Source organism: Cervus elaphus, chromosome 1 (assembly GCF_910594005.1).
Source record: "Cervus elaphus chromosome 1, mCerEla1.1, whole genome shotgun sequence".
Lineage (NCBI taxonomy): Eukaryota > Metazoa > Chordata > Mammalia > Artiodactyla > Cervidae > Cervus > Cervus elaphus.
Genome location: NC_057815.1, coordinates 51,758,203 through 51,773,357, shown reverse-complemented (window position 1 = coordinate 51,773,357; position 15,155 = coordinate 51,758,203). Strand labels below are relative to the sequence as shown.

At 49.1% G+C, this 15,155-nt stretch overlaps 1 protein-coding gene across 1 annotated transcript in view; it reads left to right on the top strand.

The window, feature by feature from the left end:
• The window catches only part of SPON1 (spondin 1), a 302,372-nt gene that overhangs the window by 281,584 nt on the left and 5,633 nt on the right, over positions 1 to 15,155 (top strand). Inside the window, exons 8-14 of the mRNA XM_043902562.1 lie at positions 7,740 to 7,941; positions 8,888 to 9,028; positions 9,692 to 9,767; positions 10,777 to 10,959; positions 13,151 to 13,321; positions 13,398 to 13,565; positions 14,400 to 14,564. Of these exons, the coding sequence (XP_043758497.1) occupies positions 7,740 to 7,941; positions 8,888 to 9,028; positions 9,692 to 9,767; positions 10,777 to 10,959; positions 13,151 to 13,321; positions 13,398 to 13,565; positions 14,400 to 14,564 (1,106 nt within the window). The remainder of the gene's footprint in view (positions 1 to 7,739; positions 7,942 to 8,887; positions 9,029 to 9,691; positions 9,768 to 10,776; positions 10,960 to 13,150; positions 13,322 to 13,397; positions 13,566 to 14,399; positions 14,565 to 15,155) is intronic.

The following is a 15,155-nucleotide window of genomic DNA, read 5'->3' as shown; positions in this document are numbered from 1 at the left end:
AGGAGATCCAACCAGTCCATCCTGAAGGAGATCAGTTCTGGGTGTTCATTGGAAGGACCGATGCTGAAGCTGAAACTCCAATACTTTGGCCACCTCATGCAAAGTGTTGACTCATTGGAAAAGACCCTGATGCTGGGAGGGATTGGGGGCAGGAGGAGAAGGGGACGAGAGAGGATGAGATGGCTGGATGGCATCACCGACTCAATGGGCATGAGTTTGAGTAAACTCCGGGAGTTGGTGATGGACAGGGAGGCCTGGCGTGCTGCGATTCATGGGGTCACAAAGAGTCGGACGCGACTGAGCGACTGAACTGAACTGAACTGAAGGCGTGGGAAACAATCAACACCAAGGACATGGATAAAAGGGAGAGCAGGAGGATGAGAGTCAAGGGCTTGGAACAGAGTCCCAAGGGAGCTCTAACATTTAATGCTGAGGAGGACTTGCCTGCAAAGGAAGCAAAAACAGATTAGCAAGGAGATTAGGGAAGGAAGCTTGGTATCAGGGAAACCAAGGAAAGAAAGCATTCAAAGAGAGAGCGGGGAATTCCTCGGTGGTCCAGCGGTTAGAACTCTGTGTTTTCACTGCCGAGAGTGAAGGTTCATCCTCTGGTTGGGGAACTAAGATCCTGCAAGCCTTGCAATGTGGCCAAGAAAAAAAAGAGAGAGAGAGAGAGAGTGACCAGCTGTGTCCAGGGTAGCTGAGAGATCAAGGAAGGTTGGAGCTGCACAATGCCCATTGGATTTATCAACATCATCAGTGACCTTACTGGGAATCTGTTCTGCTGAGTAATGGGGAGAGGGGACACAGCCTGGAACTGGGTGAAATGTGAACAGAAGGTGGGGTTATGGAATCAGTGAGTGCAGGCAACTCTTCTGTGAAGTTTGCTGTGAAAGAAGAGAGACTGGGCAGGAGGCAGGAGGTCCAAGAGGATGAAAGAATCAATGGAGCTTTTTTTTTTAAGATGGAGGAGACTTACTGAAAACTTGAAAAAAATATTTGGGGGCACCTTCTCACCCTTCACCCACCCCTCAGTCTTCCTGAGACCCTAGTGAAACAGGATTGATCCAAGGCAAACACTGATTTCCTGAACTCCCAAAGCCTCTGCCCTTGGTGCTACCAGCTTGTGAAGGGAAAGGAATTTTCCTTCGGTTTTCCCATACCCCAGGCTCCCCTTTCCTCTTCCAAATCTCATTAGGAAGTCAAATTAGGAAGCCTACACGCAGCCAAGTTTTGCTTTGCAGAAACAGCCCTGCCCCTCCTTGTGAGCCTGCTCGATTGAGGTTAATGGGATTCCAGCCTCCCTCGGGCCAGTGGAAAGCTGGGGTGACCTACTTTGTGAGGTCCTGCCCGGTGAAACTGACTTGTTTTTCAATGATCTTCATCTTTATCCCCAGGACCACTTCTCAAAGGATAGCCATGAATGAACAAATTAGCTGCTGACTTGTTTAGCTCAATAAATCAAGCTGCAGCTCCAACAGCCCAGAGCACAGGTAGAAACAGGAAAGACAAATTCTGAGCAAAATGCATATCATTCACGAGTTCCTCCAGTGCCGGAGTAGAAAATGCCCAGCTTTCCTACCAATTAATGCTGAATTTTCACCACCCAGTTCCTCCAGGTTAATCTGTTAGGAATTACTGAATCTTTTAAAGATAAGTTTTATTCCCTTTCTTATAATGCATCCTGTAAATCATCCCCTTAATTGTTCCCAGCCATTCTGTTTAATTAACATGTGTTTAGACAGATCTGTTTGTGAGAAAAATGAGAGGTTAAATAGAGACATGGTCATCACACTTTCCAAAAATCATGCCTCTGGAGGGTCTGTGCCCCCTTACTCATTTCAGTCGTGGTTCCCAGGGGGCCAGACGCATCTTCTTCTCAGACCTGGAAGTTTCAGAGCCCTCCAGTCTCCTGGAGAACCTGCCCAAGTCCATTGATTTCCTCAGGATTGTTAAAAAAAAGACTGGCTTTGAATCTGAGAAGCCAACAGTAGATCTAAATGGGCCAGATGGACCTGGAGCCCTAGATGCCTCCAGGTTATAAACAGTTTTCAAAGGTAGAAACCTCACTGAAACATTTCTCCACCCACACAGAACTTCAACTTAGTGAATGACTCTGGCGCCATCTAGTGTCAAGATTGAGTTTCTGCAACTTTGAAAGCTCTGTACTGGAGATCATTTGAAATGAACAGAAGGGACAAAAAATGCGACTTGAGTCTCACTGATTGTTTTTGTTCAGTCACTAAGTCTGATCCAACTCTTTGCGACCCCATGGACTGCAGCACTCCAGGATCCTCTGTCCTTCACTGTCTCCTGGAGTTTGTTCAAATTCGTGTCCATTGAGTTGGTGATGCTATCTATCTCATCCTCTGCCGCTCCGTTCTCCTCCTGCCTTCAATCTTTCTCAGCATCATGGTCTTTTCCAATAAGTCAGCTCTTTGCATCAGGTGGCCAAGTATCAAAGCTTCAGTTTCAGCAACAGTCCTTCCAATGAATATTCAAGGTTGATTTCCTTTAGGATTGACTGGTTTGATCTCCTTGAATCCAAGGGACTCTCAGGAGTCTTCTCCAGCACCACAGGTCGAAAGCATCAGTTCTTCGGCGAGAGTCTAAATGATACAGATCCATAACTTAGATTAGTATAGTAAGTCTCTAGAAAGACCATAACAATCCTTAATTGGCTCTTTTCTTTTGTCGTGTTTTTGAAAGTTTTGTTTAGAAAAGCTGAATGAGAAGGAAATCTGCATTTACCAAGTCATAGTAGAATGCCAGTCATGATGATGAGCAGTTTCCTCACTAACAGCCCTGGGGTGGGTCTGAGGGTGTTCCCATTTTGCAGATTAGTAACTGCAAAGTGAGCTGAAGTCAAAGCTGCTGCCACATCCGGCAGTTTCTTCCAGTCCCCTCTGTCCCTCCCCACACCATGCTGCCTCTCTGAATGTAAAAAGACAAAACATATCTCCATGCCTTCATTTTGTTTTCATTTTTCTGGTATGAATTATCTGTTTATAACTTTAATTTACTTATTAGAATCGTCAGGCTTTGTTTTTACAGATTTAGACTAGCTCTGTACATACTATGCTCATGTTTAGTGGCTCAGTCATGTCTGACTCTTTGCGACCCCATGGACTGTAGCCCGCCAGGCTCCTCTGTCCATGGAATTCTCCAGGCAAGAATACTGGAGTGGGTTGCCATTCCCCTCTCCAGGGGACCTTCCCGACCCAGGGATCAAACCCACATCTCCTGCACTGGCAGGCAGGTTCTTTACCATTGCACCACCTGGGAAGTGTGTACGTACTATAGATATTAATATTTGTCAGTCACACTAGAGGGAGACATTTTTTGCCAGCACATCATTCTTCAGTTCTATTCCAATACTGTTGTTTCCATTATGTAGATGTTTTTAATTGGTATATTATTCAATTAGTTACTTTTGTGATTTCTTTTATAGTTTCAAAGCTGAAAAAAAAATTGTTTCTCTAACAGATCAGAACACTTCTTTCCTATGATCTGGTTGTTTTCTACTTAACCCTGAGTTTTTGCTGTTTGGGGGAATTTGATGTGTGTGATATTAGATGTAAATCCTATATATTTTTAAACTGCAATTAAGTTATCCCAACCCCATTTGCTGCACGATCTTTCCTCTCCCTCAGTTGTGTATGAGTCCTTATCTAAAGTTTCTGGAATCTTCACACTGGGTCACTGATTTATATTTCTGTTTTTCTATTTTATATTTAGATTTCATTTATTTATTTTTGGCTGCGCTGTGTCTCTGTTGCTGCACGCAGCCTTTCTCTGTTCGCAGTGAGCAGGCTTCTCACTGCGGTGGCTTCTCCTGTTACGGAGAACAGGCTCTCGGGTCCACGGGCTCTGTAGTTGTGGCACACAGGCATGAGGAATCTTCCCGGACCAGAGATCGAACTTGTGCCCCTTACACTGGCAGGCAGATTCTTAACCACTGGACCACCAGGGAAGTCTTTATTCTCCTGAATATTACACCATTTTAATTATCATGCTTTATAATATATTCTAATACATAGTATGGCCAGGACAACTCTCTTTGCCAGAAAAGTGATAAAAAATTTAAATCCCAGATAGAAAAATAAGACCAAATTAACAAAACACTATGTATGGGAAGACATGAAATATAAGAAAAGATGAATAAGAATTTTTATTATGAATTAAAGAATTCCAATCATATCTAGCATTTCCTAAAGAAAACTCACATATATTTTTATTATTTCATTACTTTAAACAGCACTTTTAATTATAAAAGTAATAAATACTTTGAGGTAATTTTCAAATTAGATCTGAAGGCCAAAGCAAGTACAAAAGCTCTATATTCATTTCCTAGATTAACTCCTTTATTTAAAAAAACACTTGAGGAGAACCTACTGCATGCCAGGTTCTAGAGCAGGCCCTGGGACACAGCGGTAAACAGGACAGAAATGGCCCCTACTCTTTTGGAACCTAACAGAACAGAGAGAAATTAAAGAAGAAACTCCGAGGAAAGAGTGCGTTCAACATGCTCTGGGAAGGTACACCTAAGCAATTCAAGGTGAGGACAGGAAACATTTCCTCCAGAGCATGTCAGGTAAGCAGAATGTAACTGAAGATATTAGAAAACCATTCCCAGACTTTTAGACATTCAAATTTACCATATTACTCAATTACCATATTACTGGGTGTTTCGTGCAGGGATTGGTTGCCCCAGAACTTCCTATCCCTTGAAACTTACCAAGGTCTGGAGGATACCTCACTCAGGTTACAGATCTGGCCAAACGGCACTAGCAGGAAATGATTTGTATACACCTTGTACAAAGCAGAAGGTTCTCAGATGGTTACATCCTTTAGTTGGGCAGAGTGTCAGGGTGGTGTGTCGGGTGAGGTTTGGTTTGTGTTGGTTTGGTTTCTCCAGCTCTGGATTTCTGGGCAGAGCTGTTTTGGTCCTCTGGGGGCTGTCATGAGATAGTGTCACCCATGGGGTACAGGATATGAAAGACTCACCTGATCCACAACCACATGCTCAGGGAGATGGGAAGGTAACAGGTGTAGTGGTTGGTCGCTATGAAAATGGAAGAGGAGCCTCCCTCCGAGGCACTGCTGGACTCCCGAGGGGTCGCGATCCAAGCAGTCCCACTTTGCCCACATGCCCATGCTCTCTGCCAGCCAGACCCCAGACCGTGTCCTGTTAATCCCTAAATGAACAATACCACAGCTCCCCAGACTGCAATTCTTGTAGAAACCAAGTCTTTAAAGAAGCTGCTCAAAGCAATGACCTACATGCCAGAGAATGCACGCATAGGGAAAGGAAATGAGGTCCCCAATCTGTGCCTAACTAAACAGCCGACTGTGTAAGTGCGGCTTCAGCAGTCTAAAGGCTCCCTAACATTGCATCTCCTTTGAGCCTCACAGCATCACGGCAGGTGGGTAATGTCACAGGAGGAAACCGAGGCTAGAAGAGTGAGTGAGTTAATCTAGTAAGTAGTGGAGCTCATCATCACACATCCACTTGTTCAGCTGGCCCACTGGACAACTGGTACTGGGATTCTTGCCCTCAAGGGGCTCCTAGGCTAGTGGGGGCGAGCAAACAGTGAGGAAGATGTTGCAACCAAAGGGTGCAGCCGAGACCCGCACAGAGTGTGTGCGAACACAGACCAAGGGTACTGGGCTCAGTGCAGGCATCAGAACAGCTCCTGGAAGAGGTTACTCAGAACCTGAGCTTGGAAGATGAGTAGACCGCTGAGTCTCAAATTTGAGGCACATTAGAATCACTGAGAGGATTATTAAAACAAAATGCTGGGTCCTACCCTCCCCCCTCCCCAGATTCTCTAAGTAAATCTGGGGTGAGGCCCAGTTATTTGCATTTCCAACAAGTTCCAACGCCGACGCTGCTGGTCCCAGACCACGCTCTGGGGAGGAGGTCCACCTCCTCAAAGCTCCACCGAAGAGGAGCTTTTCCAGCACAGGCAAGGGCACGTGGGACCCGATGCCAAAGCCAGGCTCAGGCCAGGCTCTTCCTCCACTCCGGTGCCTCCCCTCAACCTAGACTGGCATCAGGCTAAAATGTGAAGTGCATTCAGGAAGGCCTCCCTCCCCTGGCCTCTATTTTCTGGTCTCCATCTGACCCTTCAATGCTGCTTCACTCAGTAACATTTTGTCAGGTGCCAGGCACTGGGCTAAGGACCAGCTGTGAGTTTTCATTAAACACTCACAATAACCCTTTGGGGTAGATGTTAGGGGGAATCCCCATTCTGTAGACTGGGACACTGAGGCACAGAAAGGTTTGGTCATTTCAAGGATACACAGCTCTGAGAGGTGGTGTGGGGTGTGCACCCAGGTTTCCCGCCTGCTCTGCTCATGGTCTGATCCCATCCAGCTTGCCCAAAGGGACCCAGTTCCACCGAGCCCAGCCAGGCCTGGAGTCCGCTTTCAGGGGACAGGTGAGAGCAGCCAGAAGCAGCTGGTCCCAAACAGAGCAGCAGAGGGACGCCCCAAACAGCTGCCAGCCAGACTGAATAGACGAGCTGGTCCCCAGCCAAGGATTCCCCACGATCAGCAGCCTGGGAGGCAAGGGAGAGTCAGGCAGAGCTGCCTTCACACCGTGGCCTCACCAGCTGCGTCTCTGAGCTCATTAACTTCTGTTTGCCTTCTTTTCTACAAAATGAGATAATAAATCCCAACCCCACAGGAGTGTCATGAGGGGAAAATAAAGCAGCGTAGCTGTGCCACCAAGTGTGCGCCGAGTGAGCGCAGCTCTCCCACCACGCTTCTTGGGCTCATCCAGCTCTGGTCGCTCCTAGGACACCTTCTTGGGAACATGAAGGGGATGGTGGTTGAAGAAATGCCTCTCATGGCTTGGGGGTTGTCAGCCAAAGGTTTTTGGCTCTATAGCTGGGTCCTTGCTCACCCACTGGAGGAAACGGCCTGGGGACCAGCTGTGAGGTGATGGGTGAGCTCTGGTGCCAGGGCAGCGCCCTGCTCTAAGCAGCCTCTGGAGGGCAATGAGGTAACAGGCTGGGGAGATGCCCCCTTGATGGCACAACGTAGCTCTAGAGAGTGAAAGTGGAGGGAACTTAGAAACAGATGATGAAAAGAACGCAGACCTCGAACTGAGATTGACTTGGGTTGTGGTCTCTGTTCTGCCACTTTACGACTTTGGCCAGGTCACATAACAAAACCCTCTGAGCCTCGGCTTTCCCATCCATAAGTTGGAGTCAATAATCCTTACCCCAGGTCTGCTCTGAGGCATCACTGAGAATGTCTAAGGAAAGGCTTGGGGCATCATTATGCAGTTTTCACCTGCCACGTTCACCACACATCCAGTGCAGCTGGGTGCACATGCAGCTTATAGTATTTGTTCATTCGTTTATTCAGAAACATCGGTTGAGCATCTACACTGTGCCAGGCACTGAAAATAAAGCCATGAGGAAGGCAGACAGGATCCCTGCTATCCCAGAGCTTACACTCCAAAAAGAATGACAGTCAATAAACAGCTAAACAAATAAAATAGTAGTTAAGTGCTGAAGACACATTAAAACTGGATAGGGCAGTAGCATATGGTTCCCTCCATGTGTGGCCAGTGGATGGGCTCAGAGAGAAACCAGCAATGGCCAAAGATGGAAACCAAGAATCCCCCTTCTCTCTCTCCCTCTCATCCTTTAGCCATTGTCTGCCCAGACGTCCCTCAGAGCGTTCACTCCCAGGGCCCCAAAGGTAATGGTCTCCACATTTGTTTCCAGGAGAGCAGCACCCTCAGCTGAATTTTCAGTGGACAGGACGCGCCACTTGATGTCCTTCCTGACCATGATGGGCCCCAGCCCCGACTGGAACGTGGGCCTGTCTGCAGAGGATCTGTGCACCAAAGAGTGCGGCTGGGTCCAGAAGCTGGTGCAGGACCTGATTCCCTGGGATGCGGGCACCGACAGCGGGGTGACCTATGAGGTGTGTGCGTGCCTGGAGTGGTGAGTGACATACCTTCCTGAGCGCCTGCTCCCTGCCCGGCCCTGTTCTGGGGGCCCTGGTCTCGGAGGTGAGGCTGGGTCATTCTCTGAGCCAGACGAACTCACGGTCCAGCAGGGGAGCCCAGCAGGGTCCCATCATCATGTACTCACAAGCTGTGTGACGCGGGCTCTGGGAAGTGCCTGTCCAGATGGTCAGGACACAGGGAGGGGGTCTGCTAAAGAGAGTTCAGAGATAAGTGAAGGAATGGCAGGCAACAGGCACAGAGGCTGAGAGAGAGAGAGAAGGGGGAACAGAAGGAAGATGATGTTCATTAAGCTGGACCAGATTCCCAAGGCTTCCAGACGGCCAGGCTAAGGAGTTTGGATTCTCCCATGAATGTCAATATTTTTCAGAGACGGCCAGCACACCAACTGCATCAAAATCTGGAGCCATCAGAAAACTAGGGGTAGAACAATATAGAACAGATGTTGGTAAACTGTGGTGTGGAGCTAAACCTGGAGCTTTGGAATCCGGCCTCCACATTTTGATCCCATGTTGTCTGGGGCTGCTTTCTCACAACAACTGAGTTGACTCATTGCAACAGACACGGCGTGGCCCACGAAGCCAGAAATATTTACCACCTGACCCTCCGCAGACAAACATTCACCAATGCCTGGTCTAGGAGGAAGAACTCCGAATTCAGACCAGCCTGGTTCAGCTATATTCTAGCTGGAAATGGCTCTCTGAAACTTGGCATCTTCATCTGGGATTAATCCTACTGTGTACACAGGAGAATTTGAAAGTATAGGTCTACAAATGTCCATGCATAACACATGGCATGAACCAAATTCTATAAATAACAGTTGTACTTGTTCCTATCAAGGTTTTTGTTCTGATCATATATCAAATTGTTAATTTCCCACTCTGTGTATTTTTTCCATTGCAGTCACCCAACAAGCCCACAATTCCCCAGGAGAAAATCCGACCCCTGACCAGTCTGGACCATCCTCAGAGTCCTTTTTATGATCCAGAGGGTGGATCCATCACTCAAGTAGCCAGAGTGGTCATCGAGAGAATCGCCCGGAAGGTACTGGGTTACAGCTCACCCTGGCACAGACCCCTCCCATCAGGAGACTAGACCCCTTTCTGCTCTAGAATCATGGGGTCCCTGGGATATTTAGGACGTGGAATTCCTGGGCCTCTCAGAGTTTCTAGACGCAAATTATTCCTATGATATAAATAAGCAAAATGAACATGGAGGAATGATGTGACCAAATGATTTACTCCAGGTAACTAGTCTTCATGGTAAGTGCCATGATCAATTACTAATGTCTGCCATGGGCTTCCCTGGTGGCTCAGTCGGTGAAGAATCCGCCTGCAACGCGGGAGGCATGGGTTCGATCCTTGGGTTGAGAAGATTCCCCTGGAGGAGGGCATGGCAACCCATTCCAGTGTTTTTTGCCTGGAGAATCCCTGTGGACAGAGGAGCCTGGCGGGCTATAGTCCAAAGGGTGCAGAGCCAGACACGACCGAGCGACTGAGCACAGCTCACAGCCATGGGTCAGAAAGTGGGAAGTTGTGGCTTTACTGCCATTTCTTTTTTCAGTCAGATTGTAAAAGTTGGCCCACAACTCTGCCATGGCCTGGGATTTGTATACAGGGTGGGCATTCAATTTTATATCCTCCCTCAGCTTTCTCCCATACAGTCCACTCTTTAATGAGAGCCCTCCAACTAAAATTCCTTTTGCAGGGGGAACAGTGCAATATTGTACCCGACAATGTCGACGATATTGTAGCAGACCTGGCTCCAGAAGAGAAAGATGAAGGTAAGCTGCCTTCCTTTATTGCAGGTGGCAACATAAATTGGGAATAAAATGTAAACTATCTTTGGGGAAAGCAATTTGCTCACATATTTTTAAAGCCACAGAAAAACCCTTCGACTTGGTGATCCCTTTTTTAAGAAAGAATTTTGCTTGGGAGATAATCAAAGTAAGGCCAAGGCTAGGCAGAAAGTATCAGGGAAATGGCGAAGGCTTGACCCTAGAATATGAATTCAACAGTATCAGGCCTTTAAAGTGTCATGTAAATGGCATCCGCATCAGCTTCATGGGCCTCAGATGACTCTCTGCTATGATTCTCACACTAGCCTGTGAGGCAGGAGTGGGTCCAATCACTTCTGCAGCAGGAAAGTCAGCCCAGACTAGAATCAGGAGGCAGTGGCCGAGCCCTGGCTTCAGCTCAGGGTATCTCACAGCATCTGGAGCTGAACGAGCTGGGCACTCCTTCCTGGGTGAGAAGCCCACCTCTCCATGTTTCCTCAACTGTAAGACGGGGATGATAACAGAGCCTGCCTCCTAAGGCGCTGTGGTAAGGAACTGATGGGACGAATGAAGTTCTTAGAATGAAGCTGGCACACAGCGAGTGCTCAGTGAACACTGGCCATCCTTATTCTCATCATGACACTGTGTGTGGGATCCTGGGAAGGTGAGCAACAACACAGAAAAAACCTATGCATCCCCAAATTGCCCATGACATGCCTGCACCTGTGTGGAAATGCTGTCTGCCAAAGTGAGGGCTGGTGTTTAGGTGTTGAGGAGAAGGGACAGTAGGAGAATCTTTCCTGACTATGAGGTTACTTCGACTTGTATTAGTGGGATGCCATAGTATCATGTTTGAAAGGAAGTGAACGGCTGCTTGCATCCCAGGAGTACCCCACCTCCCCGAGGCTGGTCGGCCAGCAGGGATTTTCTTGTCCCCACGTGAACCTGTCCAGGGGGAGGGCCAGTCACAGCTCCGACAGGCTCTCAGGGAAAACACCTCACATACTTTTCCCAGATGACACCCCCGAAACCTGCATCTACTCCAACTGGTCCCCGTGGTCCGCCTGCAGCTCCTCCACCTGCGACAAAGGCAAGAGGATGCGGCAGCGCATGCTGAAGGCGCAGCTGGACCTCAGCGTCCCCTGCCCCGACACCCAGGACTTCCAGCCTTGCATGGGCCCGGGCTGCAGTGACGAAGGTGAGGAGGTGCCCCACCAGCGCGGCTGACAGCAGTTCAGGGAGGGAGGGTCCCCCCGGCCATGCCGGCGTCTCCTACCTGATCAGGTGGTGCCCCCGGTGGACACCGGGACCCCGATTAGATTGTCAGTGGGGACTGAAGGCCTAGGGCGACCCTCGTCTCCAACAGTGTCTTGAGGGCCATGAACACAGATGTCTTAGGACATGAAAAGAATTCTTAAGATTGACTGACCACCCCCAACCATGCAAGAAAACAGACACAAGACAGATTACAGATAGTAAGCTGCCTGTTTCTGGACCTTGCCTCCAATTTCTTTTTAAGAAGCAGGTGAACATGTTGGCCAAGACTGAACCTAGATCCTTGCCCTAATTCTGTGTTATCCATGCATGGCCTGCCTCAGCCCAGGTCAGAGCCCTCACTTCCTTGCGTCAGGGCCTTTGGACTGATCGCAGCAGTTCTTCCCTTGTAACCGGTCAAAGGTCAGGCTTTAAAAAGTCAGGCTTGAACTACACGCCTGTACCACCCACGTCATGCTGGCTGAAGCTACGACGCATGCTGATTGCTGTGCAATCACTTTCCAAGGTACAATCCTCTCTCTGCCTGAACAGATCTGGACTCTGTGCTCTGATCTTAACTGTCTCGGAGGCGCAGTGAGGCAGTAAGAAGGGATGGGTAGGCTGGGCTGGTTTATGGAAGGAAGAAAACCACTTCTAAGCTGAGGATAACTGAAGAGACCTTACTGCCCCCTGGCAGGTCATTCACTTTCTGGCTCTTCCTGGGGCATGGTCTTAAACAACCTCTCCTGGATGCACTGCACAGTGGCTTATGGCTGGCTGTGCCCGGGACGAGGCATTTCAGAGGGGAGTGAACCCTGCATGCACAGGCAGGGTGCAAGTTGTGACAGCCCTAGCAATGCTGGAGGCACTTTCTCGTTCTTGGGGTTGAGGATGGCGGCGATGGGCAGATGGTCTGAGGCTTACAGCGGGAGCTGAGGTCTTAAAACCATCACCTCCAGAGGGGAGGAATCCTGGTGGCTCCGAGGTGGTAATGATAGTTCTGAAAATGGCTGGGCTACGCCTGTTGTTGTTTGGTGGTATACAGCAGCAAATTTACCAACTATTTTTAATTGTACCGTTGGGTGGTGTTACATATACACACACACAATCATGCAACCATCACCGCCCTCCATCTCCAGAACTCTATCTCACAAAACAAACTCTAGACCTATTAAACACCAACTCTCCAGCCCCCTGGCAACCATCATTCTGCTTTTAAAGAACTGAATATTCTAGGTATGTCATATAAGTGGAATCATACAGTATTTGTCTTTGACTGGTTTATTTCATTCAGCATAAGGTCCTTAGGTTCATCCTTGTTGGGTCAGAATTCCCCTGGGTCTAACGTGGGTTCCAGCTGTCTCCCAGCAGCACTGTCCAAGGTTCAGTAACAACATGCAGCCTTCACTCCTGTGTACCTGTGACTGTGGGTGTGTGCAAGCTGGCCTCACGCTGAGATTTCCATCCTTCTTTCTAGCTTCATCTCTCAGTGCCACACGCAACACACTCTGGACAGGTTGTTGCAAGAGCTAGTCCCTTCACCTTAAATACCGATATTCTCCACCCAACCAAAGGGCCCTCAGAGGTGCCCTCCTGTGTGAAATCTACCCCAGAACTTCAAGGAGCTTCTCCCCTTCCAATTCCCTGGGCTTACATCTGCTGTCATATTTTCAATACCTAGAATTATTGCCAGTTTATGTGCCCATCTCTTTCTGGAGAAGATGAAAATCCATACTATACACATCTTTTTAACCTCAGTCACCACATACCACTAAGCAGTCAGTAAATTTCAATTGACACGAGTAAATGGATGGGTGGATGACTTCATATCCCTCATCCTTTTTCAGAACAAGCATATATCACCCTCTTATCCATCCAAACATCTTTCAAATGTATTGTCAACTAAAGGAGTAATCCCCAGTGCTCCATGCACCTGGAGAAAGTCATTTCCTTTAAAGAACAATTCCTGGTTTTAAAATGTGTGCCCTTTACGTTGGCTTCCATCCTCAGTTGCCCAAATCCCCCTGAATGCCGGCTGACCATGTAGATTTCTGCCCTTGGGGGAGCTTGCTGGGTCGGTCGCGCGAGTCCCAGCAGCGTGCCCCCGGGGCTGCAGCGTCCGCTCCGTGTTGCAGACGGCTCCACGTGCACCATGTCCGAGTGGATCACCTGGTCGCCCTGCAGCATCTCCTGCGGCACCGGCATGCGGTCCCGGGAGAGGTACGTGAAGCAGTTTCCGGAGGACGGCTCCGTGTGCACGCTGCCCACCGAGGAGACGGAGAAATGCACGGTCAACGAAGAGTGCTGTGAGTGGGGCGCCGGGCGGGGCGGGGCGAGGTCTCAGGGGCTGAGGCCACTGACACCACCTCGCCGGGCTCCCAGCTCCCAGCAGCTGCCTGACGACCGAGTGGGGCGAGTGGGACGAGTGCAGCGCCACCTGCGGGATGGGCATGAAGAAGCGGCATCGCATGGTCAAGATGAGCCCCGCGGACGGCTCCATGTGCAAGGCTGAGACATCTCAGGCAGAGAAGTGCATGATGCCTGAGTGCCGTGAGTGGGCGTGGGCGTGGGGGCGATGGGGGAGAAGATGGAGGCTCCCAGCATTGTGTACCGCCGTCAAGGCTGCGCAGGTGCAGGGGGAAATACAGGCCCCCATCCTGGCAGGGCACTTCCCCTGTAAGATGAAAGCTATAGGTGTGTGGACATCACCCAGACCCACAGAGAGTGACCTCCTTTGAAGGAGCAATGCTGAGGAGGCAAGCTGGTGGCCTCTAGATAGCATTCACCTGTAACTATGTTTTTATAGGACCCCAGAGTATCTTTTCCAGGGGTTATACATGTAGACAGGTTGTACATCCCTGAGGTCATCAGAGACCCCTTCATTCTTGTTCTGTTAGACTTGCCTGTGGCCCCATAAAGCAATACATCTGCTCTACACACAAATGTCGTAGGCCTACACATCACTACAGAGATGTACACACGCACTCAAGTACATTCTAGGGATTTCAGCACCCAAGTGTCCAAAAACATCATTGAGCCCATATTTTACCGCATGGTTCTTTGGGCATGTGGGATGTTTGTCTCTAGTAAGACCCTATTTCAGACCCTCAGGGCGTTTCAAGTGGGGAAGTGTGTATTTGTATAACCGAGCCACATTATGAGCACCAGCTGGGCCAGGGGAGATGCAGGAGAATGACAAGAACAGTTGGTGGTTTGCTGAGCCACTCCTGGCTCCATAAACGTCACTTGGGTTATCTATCTAAACCCACTGGTCAATTTCACTTTACTCAAGGGGCCCGAGTGGGGGACAAAGGGTAGAGGGGCACCAGATCAAAGAAAGCAAAGGGAGCCTGTTCTCAGCGGCAAACCCGGCTCTTGGTCTAGACACCATCCCATGCTTGCTGTCCCTGTGGTCCGAGTGGAGCGACTGCAGCGTGACCTGTGGGAAGGGCATGCGGACCCGCCAGCGGATGCTCAAGTCTCTGGCCGAACTCGGGGACTGTAACGAGGAGCTGGAGCAGGTGGAGAAGTGCATGCTGCCTGAATGCCGTAAGTCCTGGCGCTCCTGGGAGCTGCCTCTCCTCCTCTTAGCCAGCCTAGGTCCTGCAGTATGACTGCTGGCTGGGGAATCCCACTACTGTCTACGAGACACCCAAACTGCTAAGCCTAAACAGGAGACTTAGATGGAAAATGGCACAGGTTCAATAAAACTTAATTTTGTAGTTCCCCACTCACCCCCCTCCCCCAATTTAGAGGCCAGTCTGACCCATGGGTTTTCCAAGTTTTTAAATTCTATTCCTCCCCACCCGTGACCATTTTATTGACCCATGACCAGAAGATGGACATTAAACCAGTGGTTCCCTGATATGAAAACAGGCCAGCAAGTAGAGCCCTCCCTCAAAAGTCCCATACCCACCCTCATCTGTTCTCAAGTCTCTATGACCAACTCAATTTATTATCTAAGGAGAGAGCCCATTTTTCTGGTTAGTCTTCCCAGAGAACTTCTCTTCAGGTGATGGAAAGTCAGACTCGTTTGCTAGGATCTGTTTTTCTGGCTTCCTTTGAAATGCACTTGCAGCCTCTGTGCTTCCTCTCCCTGCAATTACTCAGGCTGCCTGTCCCTTACTGGCTATATAAATC